Raw genomic sequence first — 20,137 nt, forward strand, 5'->3', positions numbered from 1 at the left:
ACTAGAAAAAGGCAGCTAAAATTTTAAATATCGATTATCGGTATCGGTTTTTTTGGGGGGGGGGGGAATATTGGATATCAGTATCGACCAAAAATGTAATATCGGCACATCACTATTAATGTACAATTATGGAAATCACTTATTATTATTCATTTCAGATAGTTGTTTATGGTAGAGAATGACATGGCCAAAGCTTAACATCCGCAAGCGCTGTCCATTAGCACCTGCCATCTTGAAGCACACACACACACAAACAATGAATGAGAGAAAGAGAGAGATAATAATCCTTTGTCCACAGTCCCCACCCATAAGTTTCTCAATAGACACCATGGTAACCTGAAGAGAGAAAGGTAAAACAGGTCCAGGAACTTTTTTTTTGACTGCTTCTCACTTTTCAGCTGCCTGCACAGCTAGAAGGGGTGACCTGACTTGATAAAGCCCTGCCAGATACAGACAAACAGCAGAACCAGGACTATGGTGAAACTCCAAAAGGTTATTTCAGGAAGGTTCCATTAGTTCCATTCCCCGGCTACTGTATAATTCCCATGACATCCTCCGATGTATATTTATTTGCTGTTCTCTCCACATCCCCAGTCTCTCAGGCTAGTGATGTAGCATGATGTATCCTACAGCCACATCACATCACACCAGTGACCATCCACGCCTCCTGCAGATCTGGAACTTTTGATCTTTCTCAGATGACATTGACCAAGCAATTGGTGATTTGATCTTTTTACATAGTAGGATCCTCAAGTGCTAGTCAAACATACAGTACCAATCAAAAGTTGACACACCCACTCATTCCATGGTTTTTCTTTATTTTTACTATTTTCTACACTGTAGAATAATAGTGAAGACATCAAAACTATTAAATAACACATATGGAATCATGTAGTAACAAAAAAGTGTTGAACAAATCTAAATATTTTTAATTTTAGATTCTTCAAAGTAGCCACCCTTTGCCTTTGACAGCTTTGCACACTCTTGGCATTCTCTCAACCACCTTCATGCATTTCAATTAACAAGTGTGCCTTGTTAAAATAACTTTCCTTCTTAATTTTTTTGTGGGTATGACGCTACAAGCTTGGCACACCTGTATTTGGGGAGTTTCTCCCATTCTTCTCTGCAGACCCTCTCAAGCTCTCTCAGGTTGGATGGGGCGCATTGCTGCACAGTTATTTGTTTTTAGGTCTCTCCAGATCGTTCGATTTGACTTGTCCCGAAGCCACTCCTGTGTTGTCTTGGCTGTGTGCTTAGGGTCGTTGTCCTGTTGGAAGATGAACCTTCGCCCCAGTCTGAGGACCTGAGTGCTCTGAAGCAGAATCTTGTTTCTTTAGATGCCTTTTTTTGCAAACTCTGGCTGTCATGTGCCTTTTACTGAGGAGTCACTTCTGTCTGGGCCCCTCTACCATAAAGGCCTTATTTGGTGGAGTGCTGCAGAGATGGTTGTCCTTCTGGAAGGTTCTCCCATCTCCACAGAGAAACTCTAGGGCTCTGTCAGAGTGACCTTCAATGCAGTAGAAATGTTTTGTACCCTTCCCCAGATCTGTGCCTCGACACAATCCTGCCTCGGAGCTCTACGGACAATTCCTTCAACCTCATGGCTTGGTTTATGCTCTGACATGCACTGTCAACCTTATATAGACAGGTGTGTGCCTTTCCAAATCATATCCAATCAATTGAATTTACCACAGGTGGACTCCAATCAAGTTGTAGAAACATCTCAAGGATGAACAATGGAAACAGGATGCACCTGAGCTCAATTTCGAAGCTCAACGCAAAGGGTCTGAATACTTATGTAAATAAGGTATTTATGTTTTATATTTTTAATACATTTGCAAAAAAATCTAAAATCCTGTTTTCGCTTTGTCATTATGGGGTATTGTGTGTAGATGGGTGATGCTTTTTTTGTTAATCAATTGTCGAATAAGGCTGTAACATAACAAAATCCAGAAAACGTGTGGAAAACTGATTGGATTTGCAAAAGTCATTAACATAAGGGAATTTCGGATTATTATTTTTTTACACCCTTTACACCTAAATCCAAAAACAACTCAAAACTAAATCAAAACTAGACGTTATACTCACGTCTTTGCCCAGTGGGTAGCAGCCTATGCGACAGTGGAACAAAATATTGAAGACGGTGTGAAATAAATAAAAAGTTAAATCAATTGGTTTGTCAAATTTGTCAGCGGAAATCAGAGTTGCATAATCTTGTCACTCTCGCAGGTACAGACTGCCACGCAACCGCGTCTGGAGCAGACAAAGTATGAGCACATATAATACTTTTGGAAAAGTGTTCCTTTACCTCGTATGTAGTTGGATCCATGTTCATCTAGGAGACTAGAAGGTGATAACCCCATGTTGGCGAGCTGGTTTTGGAGAAGAGTCTACTCTCCGCAGGTATCGTTCACTCCTCAGGTGTACTGTGTCGCATCAATCGTGGCGCCGCACCGTGGAGACGCCTCTCTGTCTACCGCTCAGTGACTGTCATTCAATGACAGGCGGCGTGGATTGAGTGGACATTTCAGCTGTTATTGTGAACTCCCCATCCCACAAGCGCGACTTCCTCGTTCTCGTTCATCATCTCGTTTATTCATCGGCCCCTAAAGATGTAGATTCGTATTGCTTCACGCCAGGAGGCAAAATAATAACCTCAGTCTGGTATGGAAAATACAAGACACCAAACAGCCGATTCCCACAAAATGGGAGCAGGCAGCTTCAATCAATCTTTCATTTAGGGGGGAGCTTGTCCAACTCAAGCTGTCATAAAACAATATCACCCCCCTCCCCACAATTGAAAAATGTTTTCACATGACCTTCCCCTTGTACTGTAAAAATGAATTGAACAGGTTCCCCCTCATAACATTTACTCAATATAATGTTTAAGACCAGTTGGGGCTTGTCCAACTCAAGCTGTCATAGAACAAATATCCCCCCCCCCTCCCCAACTTGAAAAATATTTTCACATGACCCTCCCCTTGTACTGTAAAATGAATTGATCACCCTCCCCCTCATATAATGAACTCAATATAATGTTTATGACCACGAATAACAAATGTAACGACCCTACGTTTTTAAACATTGATATCAGCTTTGCAACATGCTATTGTGGCACAATTGATGCCAGGCAGGGCTACGACCTGAAGGTTCAGAGTTAGCCGACCACCACAGATGGGCTCACTCGCCCTGCCTGTTTCATTACTTCATGACCAGAGCTGGTTGCAGACAATGATCAGCTAGGGGGAACAGATTTTCAAAATGTTGATGCCACATTTGTAATTGTATAAAATATATGCAACAAATTTTCCACCAACAGGTTTCTGTGCAAATGCATCACACAACCAATAAACAAAACACCTACTTCGGGCACTTCATTATCATGGTCTGGGTTTTCAACACTACAATAAATAAACTATGTCAATCTCGACAATGTAACGGTTCTCCTCGTCATCTGAGGAAGAGTAGTCAAGATCGGACCAATGTGCAGCGTGATATGTGTCCATGTTATTATTTAATAAATCAACTGAACACTGAATAACAAAACAACAAAGAGAGTGAACGAAACAGTCCTGTAAGGTGCAAAAACAGAAAACAACTACCCTCAAATCAAGTGGGAAAAACAGGCTACCTAAATATGGTTCTCAATCAGAGACAACGATTGACAGCTGCCTCTGATTGAGAACCATACCAGGCCAAACACATAGAAAACCAAAACTAGAACACATAGAATGCCCACCCCAACTCACGCCCTGACCAACCTAAACAAGAAACATAACAAAGGAACTAAGGTACCCCCCCCCCCCCCCCCCCCCAAAGGTGCGGACTCCGGCCGCAAAACCTAACCCCATAGGGGAGGGTCTGGGTGGGCATCTGTCCGCAGTGGCGGCTCTGGCGTGGGACGTGGGACCCCACTCCACCTTAGTCTCGGCCCACATAAGTGCCGCCTTTGGAGCGGCTGGGGACTCTTGCAGCGGGCCCCGAATAGACGGGTGGCTCTGGCAGCGCCGGAGTGAAGGGAGGCTCTGGCAGCGCCGGACAGGCGGGAGGCTCTGGTAGCGCCGGACAGGCGGGAGACTCTGGAGGGAGGAGACAGCCTGGTGCGTGGGGCTGCCACAGGAGGCCTGGTGCATGGAGGAGGCACAGGATACACAGGGCCGTGGAGGCGCACTGTAAGTCTCGAACTAATGGCCTGCACAACCCGTCCTGGCTGGATGCTGACTCTAGCCCGACACGTGCGGGGCGCAGGCACAGGACGCACTGGGCTGTGCAGACACACAGGAGACACAGTGCGCAGCGCTGGCGCAGGATATCCTGGCCCGAGGAGACGCACTGGCTGTCTGGAGAGCAGGGCTGGCACCATCCACCCTGGCTGGATCCTCACCCTAGCCCGGCAGATGCGGGGAGCTGGGATGTAGCGCACCGGGCTAAGTACGCGTACTGGGGGCACCGTGCGCTCCACCGCATAACACGGTGCCTGACCAGTACGACGCCCGCCAAGGTAAGCATGGGGAGTTGGCTCAGGTATCCTACCTGACTTAGCCAAACTCCCCGTGTGCCCGCCCCCAAGAAATTTTTGGGGCTGCCTCTCGTACCTGTTGTGCTGCCGTGCTAACTCCTCATATCGCCGCCGCTCGGCTTTAGCTGCCTCCAGCTCTTCCCTGGGGCGGCGATATTCCCCAGCCTGTGCCCAGGGTCCCTTACCATCCAGTATCTCTTCCCATGTCCATTTCTCCAGATAGTTATGCTGCTCCTGGTTACCACGCTTCTTGGTCCTTTTGTGGTGGGTAGTTCTGTAACGGTTCTCCTCGTCATCTGAGGAAGAGTAGTCAAGATCGGACCAAAACTAGAACACATAGAATGCCCACCCCAACTCACACCCTGACCAACCTAAACAAGAAACATAACAAAGGAACTAAGGTCAGGACGTGACAGACAAACAGAAAACACATCCCGACCCTATCCTGTAGGCTTACCCAGTATCGAAGGCTTGGCTTGACAATTTCTGAATGTCATTAAAAATAAATATTTTTCAGGCTAGGGTCCTTTTTTCTCAATTTCCGACTTGGAAAAGTGTGTATGCGCGAGCAACGAAGAGGACGCACACCTGCTAATATCGCTTTCCTATTGAACATACTTCTTTCTGTATGAAATATTATAGTTTAATTACATTTTATGGTATCTGAGGATTAAGTAGAAACGTATTTTGACTTGTTTTAACAAGGTTTAGCGGTAGGTTTTGGATTCCTTTCGCTGCAGAATGAACGAGTGGATTACTCAAATCGATGGCAACAACTAAACAGACTTTTTGGGATATAAAGAATTTTATCTAACAAAATGACACTACATGTTGTAGCTGGCCAGCATCCTGGAGTTGCCTCTCCACTGTTGACGTTGAGACTGGTGTTTGCGGGTACTATTTAATGAAGCTGCCAGTTGAGGACTTGTGAGGCGTCTGTTTCTCAAACAAAACACTCTAATGTACTTGTCCTCTTGCTCAGTTGTGCACCGGGGCCTCCTGCTCCTCTTTATATTCTGGTTAGAGCCAGTTTGCACCAGTCTGTGAAGGGAGTACTACACAGCGTGGTACGAGATCTTCAGTTTCTTGGCAATTTCTCGCATTAAATAGCCTTCATTTCTCAGAACAAGAATAGACTGACGAGTTTCAGAAGAAAGTTGTTTGTTTCTGGACATTTTGAGCTTGTAAATGATCCCACAAATGCTGCTTCTCCAGATACTCAACTAGTCTAAAGAAGGCCAGTTTTATTTATTCTTTAATCAGGACAACAGTTTCCAGCTGTGCTAGCATAATTGCAAACAGGTTTTCAAATCAAATCAAATTTATTTATGAAGCCCTTCTTACATCAGCTGATATCTCAAAGTGCTGTACAGAATACCAGCCTAAAACCCCAAACAGCAAGCAATGCAGATGTAGAAGCACGGTGGCTAGGAAAAACTCCCTAGAACCTAGGAAGAAACCTAGAGAGGAACCAGGCTATGAGGGGTGGCCAGTCCTTTTCTGGAGATTATAATAGAACATGGCCAAGATGTTCAAATGTTCATAGATGACCAGCAGGGTCAAATGATAATAATCACAGTGGTTGTCGAGGGTGCAACAGGTCAGCACCTCAGGAGAAAATGTCAGTTGGCTTTTCATAGCCGATCATTCAGAGTATCTCTACCGCTCCTGCTGTCTCTAGAGAGTTGAAAACAGCAGGTCTGGGACAGGTAGCACGTTCGGTGAACAGGTCAGGATTCCATAGCCGCAGGCAGAACATTTGAAACTGGAGCAGCAGCACGGCCAGGTAGACTTGGGACAGCAAGGAGTCATCAGGTCCTCAGAAAGAAAGGAAGAAAGAAAGAAAGAAAGAAAGAAAGAGAATTAGAGAGATTATACTTAAATTCACACAGAACACCGGATAAGATAGGAGAAATACTCCAGATATAACGGCTTTTCTAATGATCAAATAGCCTTTTCGAATGATAAACTTGGATTAGCTAACACAACGTGCAATTGGAACACAGGAGTGATGTTTGCTGATAATGGGCCTCTGTACGCCTATGGAGATATTCTATTTAAAGAATCAGCCATTTACAATAGTCATTTACAACATTAACAATGTCTACACTGTATTTCTGATCAATTTGATGTCATTTTTAATGGACAAATAAACGTGCATTTCTTTCAAAAACAAGGACATTTCTAAGTGACCCTAAACTTTTGAATGGTAGTGTATATGTATATATATTCTTAAACCATTCCTTGCTTAGATTTTGGGTATGTGTTGTGACACTGTTAAATATTACTTGTTAGATATTACTGCACTGTCAGAGCTAGAAGCACAAGTATTTCGCTACCCCCGCAATAACATCTGCTAAATACATGTATGTGACCAATAACATTTGATTTGATTTACACTTATGGTACTTCCAAGGCCGTTTCATGGGGATTATTATGGTTGTCTCAATCATGTTATATACTTAGGCTATTGTAACAAGGCATATGCTACCACTGTAGGCCTACTGCCACTGACCAAGGGCATACCAGGCTTTCAATGCAACTGCCATTAGTGCTCACTTTGCCACCAATGAACCCTGGTTCGAGTCTCTGTTGCAGCTTTTACTTTCTTCCACTACATTGGTGGCAGCGTTGGGATCACGTCCAGCTCACATCTAGTTCTAGTTCTAGTTGTGATCTAGTGGTGGGAAGCATTCTGTTTTTCAACATTGTGTTGGGTTTAATTACATTGATATATCTAGTGAACAATGGATAAGCAACAATGGGCGTGATGGATAGAAGTAATCACTACAGGTGATCAAGCCTTACATCAAAGTTGCCTGAAACTGAATGGAAAGTGCTATGCACTGACCAGTTATTCAGAAGAAAATCCTCTGTGACTGTCTAATTACATAAGTTAACTAACCAGTGTGGACCCAAAACAAACACATTCTACACATTTACAAACTGTTTAAAGTGTTGTTATGACCATGGTGTTATTTTGTTACTGAAGCTTATATATCAAATAACCTGACAATGATCCACATCATATTGGAAGACAAATCATTTAAGTGTGTTATCGTCTTGAGACTAGGGGGCAGTATTTCGATTTTTGGATGAAAAATGTACCCAAAATGAAACTGCCTTTTTCTTACACCTAGAATCTAGAATATGCATATAATTGTCAGATTAGGATAGAAAACACTAAAGTTTCCAAAACGGTCAAAATATTGTCTGTGAGTATAACAGAACTGATATTGCAGGCGAAAACCTGAGGAAAATCAAACCAGGAAGTGGCTTCTATTTTGAAAGCTCCATGTTCCATAGCCTGCCTTCGCTCCATTTAAAGGGATATCAACCAGATTCCTTTTCCTATGGCTTCCTCAAGCGGTGAACAGTCCTTAGACATAGTTTCAGGCTTTTATTTTGAAAAATGAGCGAGAAAGAACCCATCGTGTCAGTGGATGGCTGGGTGCCAGTAGAGTTTTTCATACGCAACAGCCATTTTCTTTCTCTCGCCTATGGAAGAAGCTACATTCCAGTTAACTTCTTGGATATAGGTGGCGCTATTTTAATTTTTGGATGAAAAACGTTCCCGTTTTAAACAAGATATTTTGTCACGAAAAGATGCTCAACTATGCATATAATTGACAGCTTTGGAAAGAAAACACTCTGACGTTTCCAAAACTGCAAAGATAATGTCTGTGAGTGCCACAGAACTGATGTTACAGAAAAAACCCAGATAAAAATCCAATCAGGAAGTGCCGCATTTTCTTAAACCGCCTCATGGCAATGACTCCTTATATGGCTGTGAAGGCGCTAGGAGTCAGTTTACGTTTTCCACGTTTTCCCCGTTTTCCCCAAGGTGTCTGCAGCATTGTGACGTATTTGTAGGCATATCATTGGAAGATTAACCATAAGAGACTACATCTACCAGGTGGTTGCTTGGTGTCCTCCGTCGCAATTATTGCGTAATCTCCAGCTGCAGTATTTTTCCGTTTTCTTCTGATGAGAAGGCAACTGCCACCACTGATAGATTATCGAATAGATATGTGAAAAACACCTTGAGGATTGATTCTAAACTACGTTTGCCATGTTTCTGTCGATATTATGGAGCTAATTTGGAAAAAAGTTTGGCGTTGTAAGTGACTGCATTTTCCGGTGTTTTTCTTAGCCAAACGTCATGAACAAAACGGAGCTATTTCGTCTACACAAATAATCTTTTTGGAAAAAATGAACATTTGCTATCTAACTAAGAGTCTCGTCATTGAAAACATCCGAAGTTCTTCAAAGGTAAATTATTTTATTTGAATGCTTTTCTTGTTTATGTGAAAATGTTGCCTGCTGAATGTTAGGCTTAATGCTATGCTAGGCTATCAATACTCTTACACAAATGCTTGTGTAGCTTTGGTTGAAAAGCATATTTTGAAAATCTGAGATGACAGTGTTGTTAACAAAAGGCTAAGCTTGTGTTTGAATATATTTATTTCATTTAATTTGAGATTTTCATGAATAGGAAACGTTGCGTTATGGTAATGAGCTTGAGGCTATGATTACACTCCCGGATACGAGATTGCTTGACGCTAGAGGTTAACATATTATCGATTATAGAAAATGTTATGTAGGCTCCACGAAATATGAAGTGCGTTATGAAGAAAATCGTTTAGGTCTACTGTTGCCTACACAAAAAAAATAATCTTTCTGACTACAAGTGCACCAGTATCACAAAGTATTAAGCAAAAACAAGCATAGGAAACAGTATTGGCATTAATATATATATATATACTTTTTAAAGGCTACTATTATATTATAATTATTTCAGTGACAACCTTAGTGATTAACAATATATATATATATATATATATATATATTTAATATATATGAATAAAAATGTGGGACAAAAAAAGGCAGTGTAGAACACCATTGCCCATCATGCACTGCTCTAAAAACTTTCAAAAGATTGTTCCGAAGTTTGCCCCCCAAAAATGTATTTACCTATTAATGAAGATGCAAACATGTTTCTTTTCCTACGAATTAAATCACACAACACTGTGTGTTTTCACTCAAATTAAGCCACACAAAACGCACAAAATCTGTTTTGTACACATATACACACGAATTGAGCGTGAGATTGTGTTGGTAGCCCTGGGAAAACACACCTCATTCAGCTCATTGAGGGCTTGATGATTAGTTGACAAGTTGAATCAGGTGTGCTTGTCCAGGGTTACAATACAAATGTTTACTGTTGGTGGTACTTGATGAACAGGGTTGGGAAACACTGTACAGTAATATAAGGAATAAATGTGTGTCTAATTTACACATCTCGCTTTGGCTTTCATGAGTCAACTTATTTTTTTAATTTTAAAGATTTTTTATTTATTTCAGTTGTAGAGTTTTAAAACAGCACATCACTTGAATATTGTTGCTTTAAGTCAGAGTGCATGCGAGTACTTTCATTGTTTCTCTCTCTCTCTCTCAATTCCATTCAAATTGCATCCAAAATAGATAATCCTGTTCAAAATTGATGTGTATAAATATACACACCTAAGTATATATACAGTGAGGAGAACAAGTATTTGATACATTGCTGATTTTGCAGGTTTTCCTACCTACAAAGCATGTAGAGGTCTGTAATTTTTTATCACAGGTACACTTCAACTGTGAGAGAAGGAATCTAAAACAAAAATCCAGAAAATCACATTGCATGACATAAGTATTTGACACATCAGAAAAGCAGAACTTAATATTTGGTACAGAAACCTTTGTTTGCAATTACAGAGATCATACGTTTCCTGTAGTTCTTGACCAGGTTTGCCCACACTGCAGCAGGGATTTTGGCCCGCTCCTCCATACAAACCTTCGCCAGATCCTTCAGGTTTCGGGGCTGTCGCTGGGCAATATGGACTTTCAGCTCCCTCCAAAGATGTTCTATTGGGTCCAGGTCTGAAAACTGGCTAGGCCACTCCAGGACCTTGAGATGCTTCTTAGGGAGCCACTCTTTAGTTGCCCTGGCTGTGTGTTTCGGGTCGTTGTCATGCTGGAAGACCCAGCCACGACCCATCTTCAATGCTCTTACTGAGGGAATGAGGTTGTTGGCCAAGATCTCGCGATACATGGCCCCATCCATACTCCCCTCAATACGGTGCAGTCGTCCTGTCCCCTTTCCTCCAAACAATGCTAGTGGATTTTAGACCAAAAAGCTATTTTTGTCTCATCAGACCACATGACCTTCTCCCATTCCTCCTCTGGATTATCCAGATGGTCATTGGTAAACTTCAGACGGACCTGGACATGCGCTGGCTTGAGCAGGGGGACCTTGCGTGCACTGCAGGATTTTAATCCATGATGGCGTAGTGTGTTACTAATGGTTTTCTTTCAGAATGTGGTCCCAGCTCTCTTCAGGTCATTGACCAGGTCCTGCCGTGTAGTTCTGGGCTGATCCCTCACCTTCCTCATGATCATTGATGCCCTACGAGGTGAGATCTTGCATGGAGCCCCAGACCGAGGGTGATTGACCGTCATCTTGACCTTCTTCCATTTTCTAATAATTGCGCCAACAGTTGTTGCCTTCTCACCGAGCTGCTTGCCTATTGTCCTGTAGCCCATCCCAGCCTTGTGCAGGTCTACCATTTTATCCCTGATGTCCTTACACAGCTCTCTAGTCTTGGCCATTGTGGAGAGGTTGGAGTCTGTTTGATTGAGTGTGTTGACAGGTGTCTTTTATACAGGTAACGAGTTCAAACAGGTGCAGTTAATACATGTAATGAATGGAGAACAGGAGGGCTTCTTAAAGAAAAACTAACAGGTCTGTGAGAGCCGGAATTCTTACTGGTTGGTAGGTGATCAAATACTTATGTCATGCAATAAAATGCAAATTAATTACTTAAAAATCATACAATGTGATTTTCTGGATTTTTGTTTTAGATTCCCTCTCTCACAGTTGAAGTGTACCTATGATAAAAATGGCAGACCTCTACATGCTTTGTAAGTAGGAAAACCTGCCAAATCGGCAGTGTATCAAATACTTGTTCTCCCCACTGTATATCAATTGTATACATATTCAATGAAGTTATTAGCCTTATATTTAGTTCATCAATGATGGGCTATAAATAAGCATATAACTTATCGCCTCTGTCGCTTGTGCAATATGCACCATGCCTTCTGCTGGCATCTCCTTAAAAATGTTTCCTTTGTTCTTGGAGTCCCAGGAAAAGCTAGACTAGAATACCTTACTGGAATAATTTATTTTTAGCATTTGTTATACTGATAGACTATTGGAAGAGGGATACAAGCTCTTGTTTGCTGAACCCATGGCCACGGACTGGGGAGTTGGAAAGACGAGAGAAAACCTAATGGAAGTAGACTATATACTGTAAAACCGGATAAGTTCTGCCTACTCAAACATTTTGAGGAAACTGATTACCTAAAAAAAAAAAAGAAGTTAAGAAACTTAAATAGCTGAAGTGAGCAGTACTCCCTTCATATGAGTAATACAAATGCAGTTTTTTTTTGTACGGTATACTTAAATGTAATGCCCCCACTAAGCCACGCCTCCAATAATTTCCCAGTGTGAATTGAATTAATTCATTTTCAGTCCTGTGGCCTTCAACAAGTGAGTTCCTAGGTGAACATCACATTGTAATTTAACCATTACATATATCATAAGGCCTTATACAGTGGCTTGAAACTCATAGTTTACAAGCCACATCAGGTCTGCAAGTCGCAAAATTCCACAAACAAGGATTTCTGGGAAATCTAGGAAATTTACCAGAATTTTGCAACCCTAACTGTAAATCACATTATGCTGGCTTGCAAAGTGATGTGTAATTCTTATTGGGATCTAGCCAGCGTAAGGCTATCCAACAGTTGAAATGTGTATTCACCTGCACTCATAATGACTACCAGGGTTAAGCACAAAGGGAGGAAACTACCTAAACCATTTAAACTGGAACAACCATTTCAGTAAAGGTGCAAAAATTCAATGATTGGATTAGTTTAGAAATAATGTCTTTATCTTTGTGTAGCACAACATTTAATCAATCAATCACCTCAATGTACATGCAAAAACACAGATATTAAAAACAATAACCAAAAAATCAACCTGCAGTAGAGCATGCTGGGGAAAAAAAGTACATTTGTTATCATAACATTCAAAAATAGAGTACATGTGACTTCTCATTTAGTTTTGAGTCAGTACCACAAACATTTTAAGTAAAAATGACTTTGAGTACCACTTACTAGAAGTATTTGAGTTAAAAACGTATTGGGGTTTACAGTGGTTATTTGTTCAGACTCCTAACCATTAAATCTTCATGAAGAGAAAATAAAGCCATCTGCATCTTATTGTAGTCCTATATTATTCAAGCAGGTCATTACAATGATGAAAATCAGGACAACGAAACATTTCATCTAACTGTTGAAAGCAAGGAAGGAATGAAGCAACAATTGAAAGAGGAGGTAGGTAGGCTAATACACACTTTGTACAACATTAGGGTAAATATTATAAATACACTGCTCAAAAAAATAAAGGGAACACTAAAATAACACATCCTAGATCTGAATGAATTAAATATTCTTATTAAATACTTTTTTCTTTACATAGTTGAATGTGCTGACAACAAAATCACACAAATTATCAATGGAAATCAAATTCATCAACCCATGGAAGTCTGGATTAGGAGTCACTCTCAAAATTAAAGTGGAAAACCACACTACAGGCTGATCCAACTTTGATGTAATGTCCTTAAAACAAGTCAAAATGAGGCTCAGTAGTGTGTATGGCCTCAACATGCCTGTATGACCTCCCTACAACGCCTGGGCATGCTCCTGATGAGGTGGTGGATGGTCTCTTGAGGGATTTCCTCCCAGACCTGGACTAAATCATCCGCCAACTCCTGGACAGTCTGTGGTGCAACGTGGCATTGGTGGATGGAGCGAGACATGATGTCCCAGATGTGCTCAATTGGATTCAGGTCTGGGGAACGGGTGGGCCAGTCCATAGCATCAATGCCTTCCTCTTGCAGGAACTGCTGACATACTCCAGCCACATGAGGTCTAGCATTGTCTTGCATTAGGAGGAACCCAGGGCCAACCGCACCAGCATATGGTCTCACAAGGGGTCTGAGGATCTCATCTCGGCACCTAATGGCAGTCAGGCTACCTCTGGTGAACACATGGAGGCCCCCCAAATAAATGCCACCCCACACCATGACTGACACACTGCCAAACCGGTCATGCTGGAGGATGTTGCAGGCAGCAGAACGTTCTCCACGGCTCTCCAGACTGTCACGTCTGTCACATGTGCTCAGTGTGAACCTGCTTTCATCTGTGAAGAGTACAGGGCGCCAGTGGCGAATTTGCCAATCTTGGTGTTCTCTGGCAAATGCCAAACGTCCTGCACGGCGTTGGGCTGTAAGCACAACCTCCACCTGTGGACGTTGGGCCCTCATACCACCCTCATGGAGTCTGTTTCTGACCGTTTGAGCAGACACATGCACATTTGTGGCCTGCTGGAGGTCATTTTGCAGGGCTCTGGCAGTGCTCCTCCTTGCACAAAGGCGGAGGTAGCGGTCCTGCTGCTGGGTTGTTGCCCTCCTACGGCCTCCTCCACGTCTCCTGATGTACTGGCCTGTCTCCTGGTAGCGCCTCCATGCTCTGGACACTACGCTGACAGACACAGCAAACCTTCTTGCCACAGCTCGCATTGATGTGCCATCCTGGATGAGCTGCACTACCTGAGCCACTTGTGCGGGTTGTAGACTCTGTCTCATGCTACCACTAGAGTGAAAGCACCGTCAGCATTCAAAAGTGACCAAAACATCAGCCAGGAAGCATAGGAACTGAGAAGTGGTCTGTGGTTACCACCTGCAGAACCACTCCTTTATTGGGGGTGTCTTGCTAATTGCCTATAATTTCCACCTGTTGTCTATTCCATTTGCACAACAGCATGTGGAATTTATTGTCAATCAGTGTTGCTTCCTAAGTGGACAGTTTGATTTCACAGAAGTGTGATTGACTTGGAGTTGCATTGTGTTGTTTAAGTGTTCCCTTTATTTTTTTGAGCAGTGTATATATAATTATAAAAAATGTAAAATAGGCCCTGTTATATTTCAAAATGTAAATCAAATTCGCTAGCCTATAATTGTAACTTTGTAGGCCGCATGTACTGCACCAGCATCACATGTTCTCTCCCAGGTCCCAGGTGCTTAATTCCAGTCCATAAACACTGAAAACATACATATAAATGTAAAGTGTTGGTCCCATGTTTTAAGAAAGAAAAATCCCAGAAATGTTCCATATGCACAAAAAGCGTATTTCTCCCAAATTTTGTGCACACATTTGTTTGTATCCCTGTTAGTGAGAATATCAAGAAGCTGATAAAACAGCATGCTCATTACATAGGTGCACCTTGTGCTGGGAACAATAAAAAGCCACTCTAAAATGTGCAGTTTTTTCACACAACACAATGCCACAGATGTCTACATTTTTGAGGGAGCGTGCAATTGGCATGCTGAATGCAGGAATGTTTACCAAAGCTGTTGCCAGAGAATTGAATGTTAATTTCTCTACCAATGCCGATTTAGTGAATTTGGCAGTATGTCCAACTGGCCTCACAACCACAGACCACGTGTAACCACGCCAGCCCAGGACCTCCACATCCGACTTCTTCACCTGCGGGATAGTCTCTGGAGGGGGGGTGGGGGGGGGGGGGGCTGCCGAGGAGTATTTCTGTCTGGAATAATACCCTTTTGTGAGAAAAAATCATTCTGATTGGTTGGGCCTGGCTGGCAAGTGCCCAGCTGCCAAGTGCCCTCCCAGGCCCACCCATGGCTACACCCCTGCCCAGTCATGTGAAATACATAGATAAGGGCCTAATGATTTTTTATAAATTGACTGATTTCCTTATTTGAACTTTAACTCAGTAACATCTTTGAAATTCTTGTATGTTAAATTTATATTTTTGTTCAGTATAATACAATACAGCAATACAGTCCACACTCAAAATGATTAGCTTACTGGAGCTTGTTTCATTTACTTACCCAAGAGAGCATAGCCCCAGTATGGGCTTTCATGTTTTTATTCCATGCATAATGTGCGGTAGGCCTATGATAGGCTATGTATTGGATAATGGCACAATCATTTGAGCTTTTTTGGGCTTGGGATCATAACATGTCTTTAATGTATGGCTCATCAGACTCCGGTAGCATCAGACTTGAATTTTTTTCACCACGATCCAAGCTCTAATCAAAATATTCAACCCTAATCTGCATCTCATTCTATAGATGTTTGGGGCTTCTGGTGAACCATGATTTGCAGGCATGATCAAAGTGACACTGGACTAGCGCACTTGCCACAGTATTTAGGGTGTCTATATCCATCGATATTGTGAGTTCAGTGACCAGCCGGAGGAAGACGACACGACAGCACCCTCCTCAGGGGATAGGTACTCAGTGCAAAGCCAAATAGTACACACCTGGGCCCACTAATTGCTTTGTTAATTCCTCTATATAGGTGTGCCAGGAGAGCAGCTGGGGGAGAATGGGGAATAGAGACAGGGAGCTGGGAGGACGTCGGATTTTCCTATCTCAGAGAAAGCTTTGTTTACTGGGGCACCTTGGTTCTCTGTTAACCAAGGCAGGCTTTAGGTTCCTAATGTTACTATTATGTTTAGATGATAGTCTAAAGACAGGAGTAGCTGTTTATTTATTTTGCTCTCCCTTTTTGGCCACGGCCTTTTGGTCAAAGGCTTTGTTTATGTTTATTTACCCTGTACTGGAGTTATTTTGTCGGGTGAAAGAACCTGTTTAGTAAACATTCAACCGAATCGCTTCTAGTCATCTCCTTCCAGGATTTTTCTTCTCTTGACTTTATATTGCGATTGGCAACTTTCATAAATTAGGTGCATTACCGCCACTGACCTTGTTCGTCTTTCAGTCACCCACATGGGTATAACCAATGAGGAGATAGCACGTGGGTACCTGCTTCTAGAAACCAACGAGGAGATGGGAGAGGCAGGACTTGCAGCGCGATTGCGTCACAAATAGAACTGACTTCTATTTTAGCCCTTGGCAATGCAGACGCTCGTTGACACACGCAAGCAGTGGGTAGAATATTTTAATAATATAGATATCTAAATTTATTTTGCAACGCTCAGGCACGCGACGCAAGCGGTGTAGTCAGCCTGTGATATTAATATACAGTACCAGTCAAAAAAATTCAGTACCAGTCAAAATATACAGTACCAGTAATTTTTTTAAATTTAAAGTAGCCACCCTTTGCCTTGATGACAACTTTGCACACACTTGGCATTCTCTCAACCAGCTTCATGAGGTAGTCACCTGGAATGCATTTCAATTAACAGATGTGCCCTGTAAAAAGTTAATTTGTGAAATGTCTTTCCTTAATGCGTTTGAGCCAATCAGTTGTGTTGTGACAAGGTAGGGTCGGGCTCCCGAGTGACGCAGTGGTCTAAGGCACCTCATCTCAGTGCTAGAGGCATCACTACAGACCCTGGTTCGATCCCAGGTGGTATCACAACCGGCTGTGATCGGGAGTCCCATAGGGCGGCACACAATTGGCCCAGCGCAGTCCGGTTTAGTGGAGGGTTTGGCCAGGGTAGGCTGCCATTGTAAAATAAGAATTTGTTCTTAACTGACTTGCCTAGTTAAATAAAGGTTAAATAGGGGTGGTATACAGAAGATAGCCCTATTTGGTAAAAGACCAAGTCAATGTTATGGCAAAACAACTCAAATAAGCAAAGAGAAATGACAGTCCATTACTTTAAGACATGAAGGACAGTCGATCCGGAAAATTTCAAGAAGTGACAGACACATCTCAACATCAACTGTTCAGAGGATAACCCAAGAATCAGGCCTTCATGGTCAAATTGCTGCAAAGAAACCACTACTAAAGGACAGCAATGAGAAGAAGAGACTTGCTTGGGCCAAGAAACACGAGCAATGGACATTAGACAGGTGGAAATCTGTCATTTGGTCTGATGAGTCCAAACTTTAGATTTTTGGTTCCAACTGCCTTGTCTTTGTAAGACATAGTGTAGGTGAACGGATTATCTCTGCATGTGTGGTTCCCACCATGAAGCATGGAGGAGGAGGTGTGATGGTGCTTTGCTGGTGAAACTGTCTGTGATTTATTTAGAATTCAAGGCACACTTTTAACCAGCTTGGCTACCACAGCATTCTGCAGCGATACGCCATCCCATCTGGTTTGCACCTAGTGTCACTATCATTTGTTTTTCAACAGGACAATGACCCAACACACCTCCAGGTTGTGTAAGGGCTATTTGACCAAGGAGAGTGATGGAGTGCTGCATCAGATGTCCTGGCCTCCAGAATCACCCGACCTCAACCGAATTGAGATGTGTTGGGATGAGTTGGACCACAGAGTGAATTTGTGAACTCCTTCTGTTGTAAAATACTCTGGTAGAGAATGCCAAGAGTGTGCAAAGCTATCATCAAGGAAAAGGGTGGCTACTTTGAAGAATCTAAAATCTAAAATATATTTGGATTTGTTCAACACTTTTTTTTAGTTACTACATGTTTCCATAAGTTATTTCATAGTTCTGATGTCTTCACTATTATTCTACAATGTAGAAAATAGTAAAAAATAAATAAAAAACCCTTGAATGAGTAGGTGTTCTAAAACTTTTGACTGGTACTGAATAAATCTTTTAATATAGCCTATATAAAGGAAGAGAAGCTTAGGCCTATCCCTAGAGCGAGCGATAGAGATATGCCAGCAGCTTGCAATACCACCGACATGCACTTCTTTATGGCAGATGGCTACTGCATCTGCTATACAGATATACTTACAGAAAGAGGTTAATTGCACATTTTTTTATCCAAATATTTTGTATGAAGATAAGCATTATCTATAAGCATTATATTGTTAGATTAAAGGTATAAATCTGATAGGCCTGAAACATTCTTCCTCACATCAAGTTCAACTGTCGGAGTCAGTTGGAGCGCTGGTGTGCACTGCCTTCATATCATAGGCTTAAAGTAGCTAAAGCTTAATAATAGCCACACCACGGCAAACCTTCACAAATGTTTCTAAACTTTATTAGGGTAATATCAAAAAGTAAGTCAAGCCATTTTTTATAGGGAATATAGGAGTAGGCTATTATATTACGGCAAACACAACATTACATTTTGAACTTAATTAGGCAAAAGAAAATGACTCAACAAAATGAAATATGGTTTAAACCTTTACAAAGCTCTGAACAGGCCATATTGCCGCAATTACCAACAAAAGCAAGTGCCTATCCTACTCAACAAATGACCGAAATAGGCTAATGTTATTTATTTTACAACATACCTACTTATAACCTAACTAAATATGGAGCACACATATAAAAAGACAGATCAAATTTAACTTAACCAATGAAAATGTCTCAACAGAATTAAACATAACAGGTTTTGCATATTTAAAAAATCTGGTTTCGATTAATAAATAGGCTTACAATAATAACAATGACATACAGCAATAATAATACAAAAATATATATATTATAAATAAATGTAAGTAAAAAAATTGCATCCCACCTGAATATGGAGTTGCACAGTAGCCTGCATTTGGCAGTGCCAACATTCTTCTCATCTTCCAATACAACATTAAAACATATTTTCCCCTTGTAGGCTTTTCACTATAGGCATATTCTTTTTCCTCTAACTTTTGTTTTACTTCAATGAAAACGCATCCATCATCACAATCAAGTGGCCTATGCCAAGGGTCACTACCTCTCTCCTAAGCAGCAGAGTTGTGTTTCCATCCAATTGACTTGTGTGTAAATATGTAGTGCATATAAAAATCAAGTTTGAGGTTAAATTCCCATGTGCCGAATAAAAAAAATACAGGTTAAATGAGTTTCTATCGCATTTTCAACTCAGTGCCTACTGATGGTTTAGTCACAACAAATGTTGCTACGTAGCCAATAGTGAATGTGCACACTGGTATTGGTATGTGCGCTCTAGCCAACAGCTTGCAGATACAGTGCGGGTTTAGCCTAGTACATGACAAAAGTGCAAAATAATTTTTATTTGACAAAGAATTTATCATTAAGTCACAAGAATAAGACCCTCCATATTTATTGAAAGGAGCAACAACCTTATCACTGTGCACTTACACCACCTTGTGAAGTTCTTCATAATGTATTTAATCGGTAGCCTAATAAACTGCATCCTTTCCCTTGATGTGACATTTGGATGGAAACATTTTTAGTGTCAAGCCATTTTGAGGATAATGGAATTATATTTTGGATGAAAAAGGAAAGAAAAAGAAAAGGGAAGAAAAAGGAAAGATCTGAATGATTGTCTCTACCCAAAGTGGCCCCCTTACAAAAAAAGAGTTACTCTGGCATAGACAATGAGACAGACCTGCCCAGCAGCTCTGACTTTGTTTACATTAAACACCTTGTGCATTTTTTAACTTGAGAAATACTGCACCAAACACATTAGTTAGATATAAAATTAAGCAACTTCAACACAGTGGTGGAAAAAGTACCCAATTGTCATACTTGAGTAAAAGTAAAGATACCTTCATAGAAAATGACTCAAGTAAAAGTGAAAGTCACCCAGTAAAATAGTACTTGGGTAAAAGTCTAAAAGTATTTGGTTTTAAATA

At 41.5% G+C, this 20,137-nt stretch overlaps 1 protein-coding gene across 1 annotated transcript in view; it reads right to left on the reverse strand.

Annotated features, from left to right (window-relative positions):
• Positions 1-2,378, reverse strand: part of LOC139407986 (protein Niban 1-like) — a 46,669-nt gene extending 44,291 nt beyond the window's left edge. The window contains 1 exon segment of the mRNA XM_071151836.1: positions 2,309-2,378. Within this exon segment, the coding sequence (XP_071007937.1) occupies positions 2,309-2,363 (55 nt within the window). The 5' untranslated portion in view covers positions 2,364-2,378.
• Positions 2,379-20,137: the final 17,759 nt, after the last annotated feature.

The sequence above is a fragment of the Oncorhynchus clarkii genome, chromosome 4 (assembly GCF_045791955.1).
Source record: "Oncorhynchus clarkii lewisi isolate Uvic-CL-2024 chromosome 4, UVic_Ocla_1.0, whole genome shotgun sequence".
NCBI classification, from domain to species: Eukaryota; Metazoa; Chordata; class Actinopteri; order Salmoniformes; family Salmonidae; genus Oncorhynchus; species Oncorhynchus clarkii.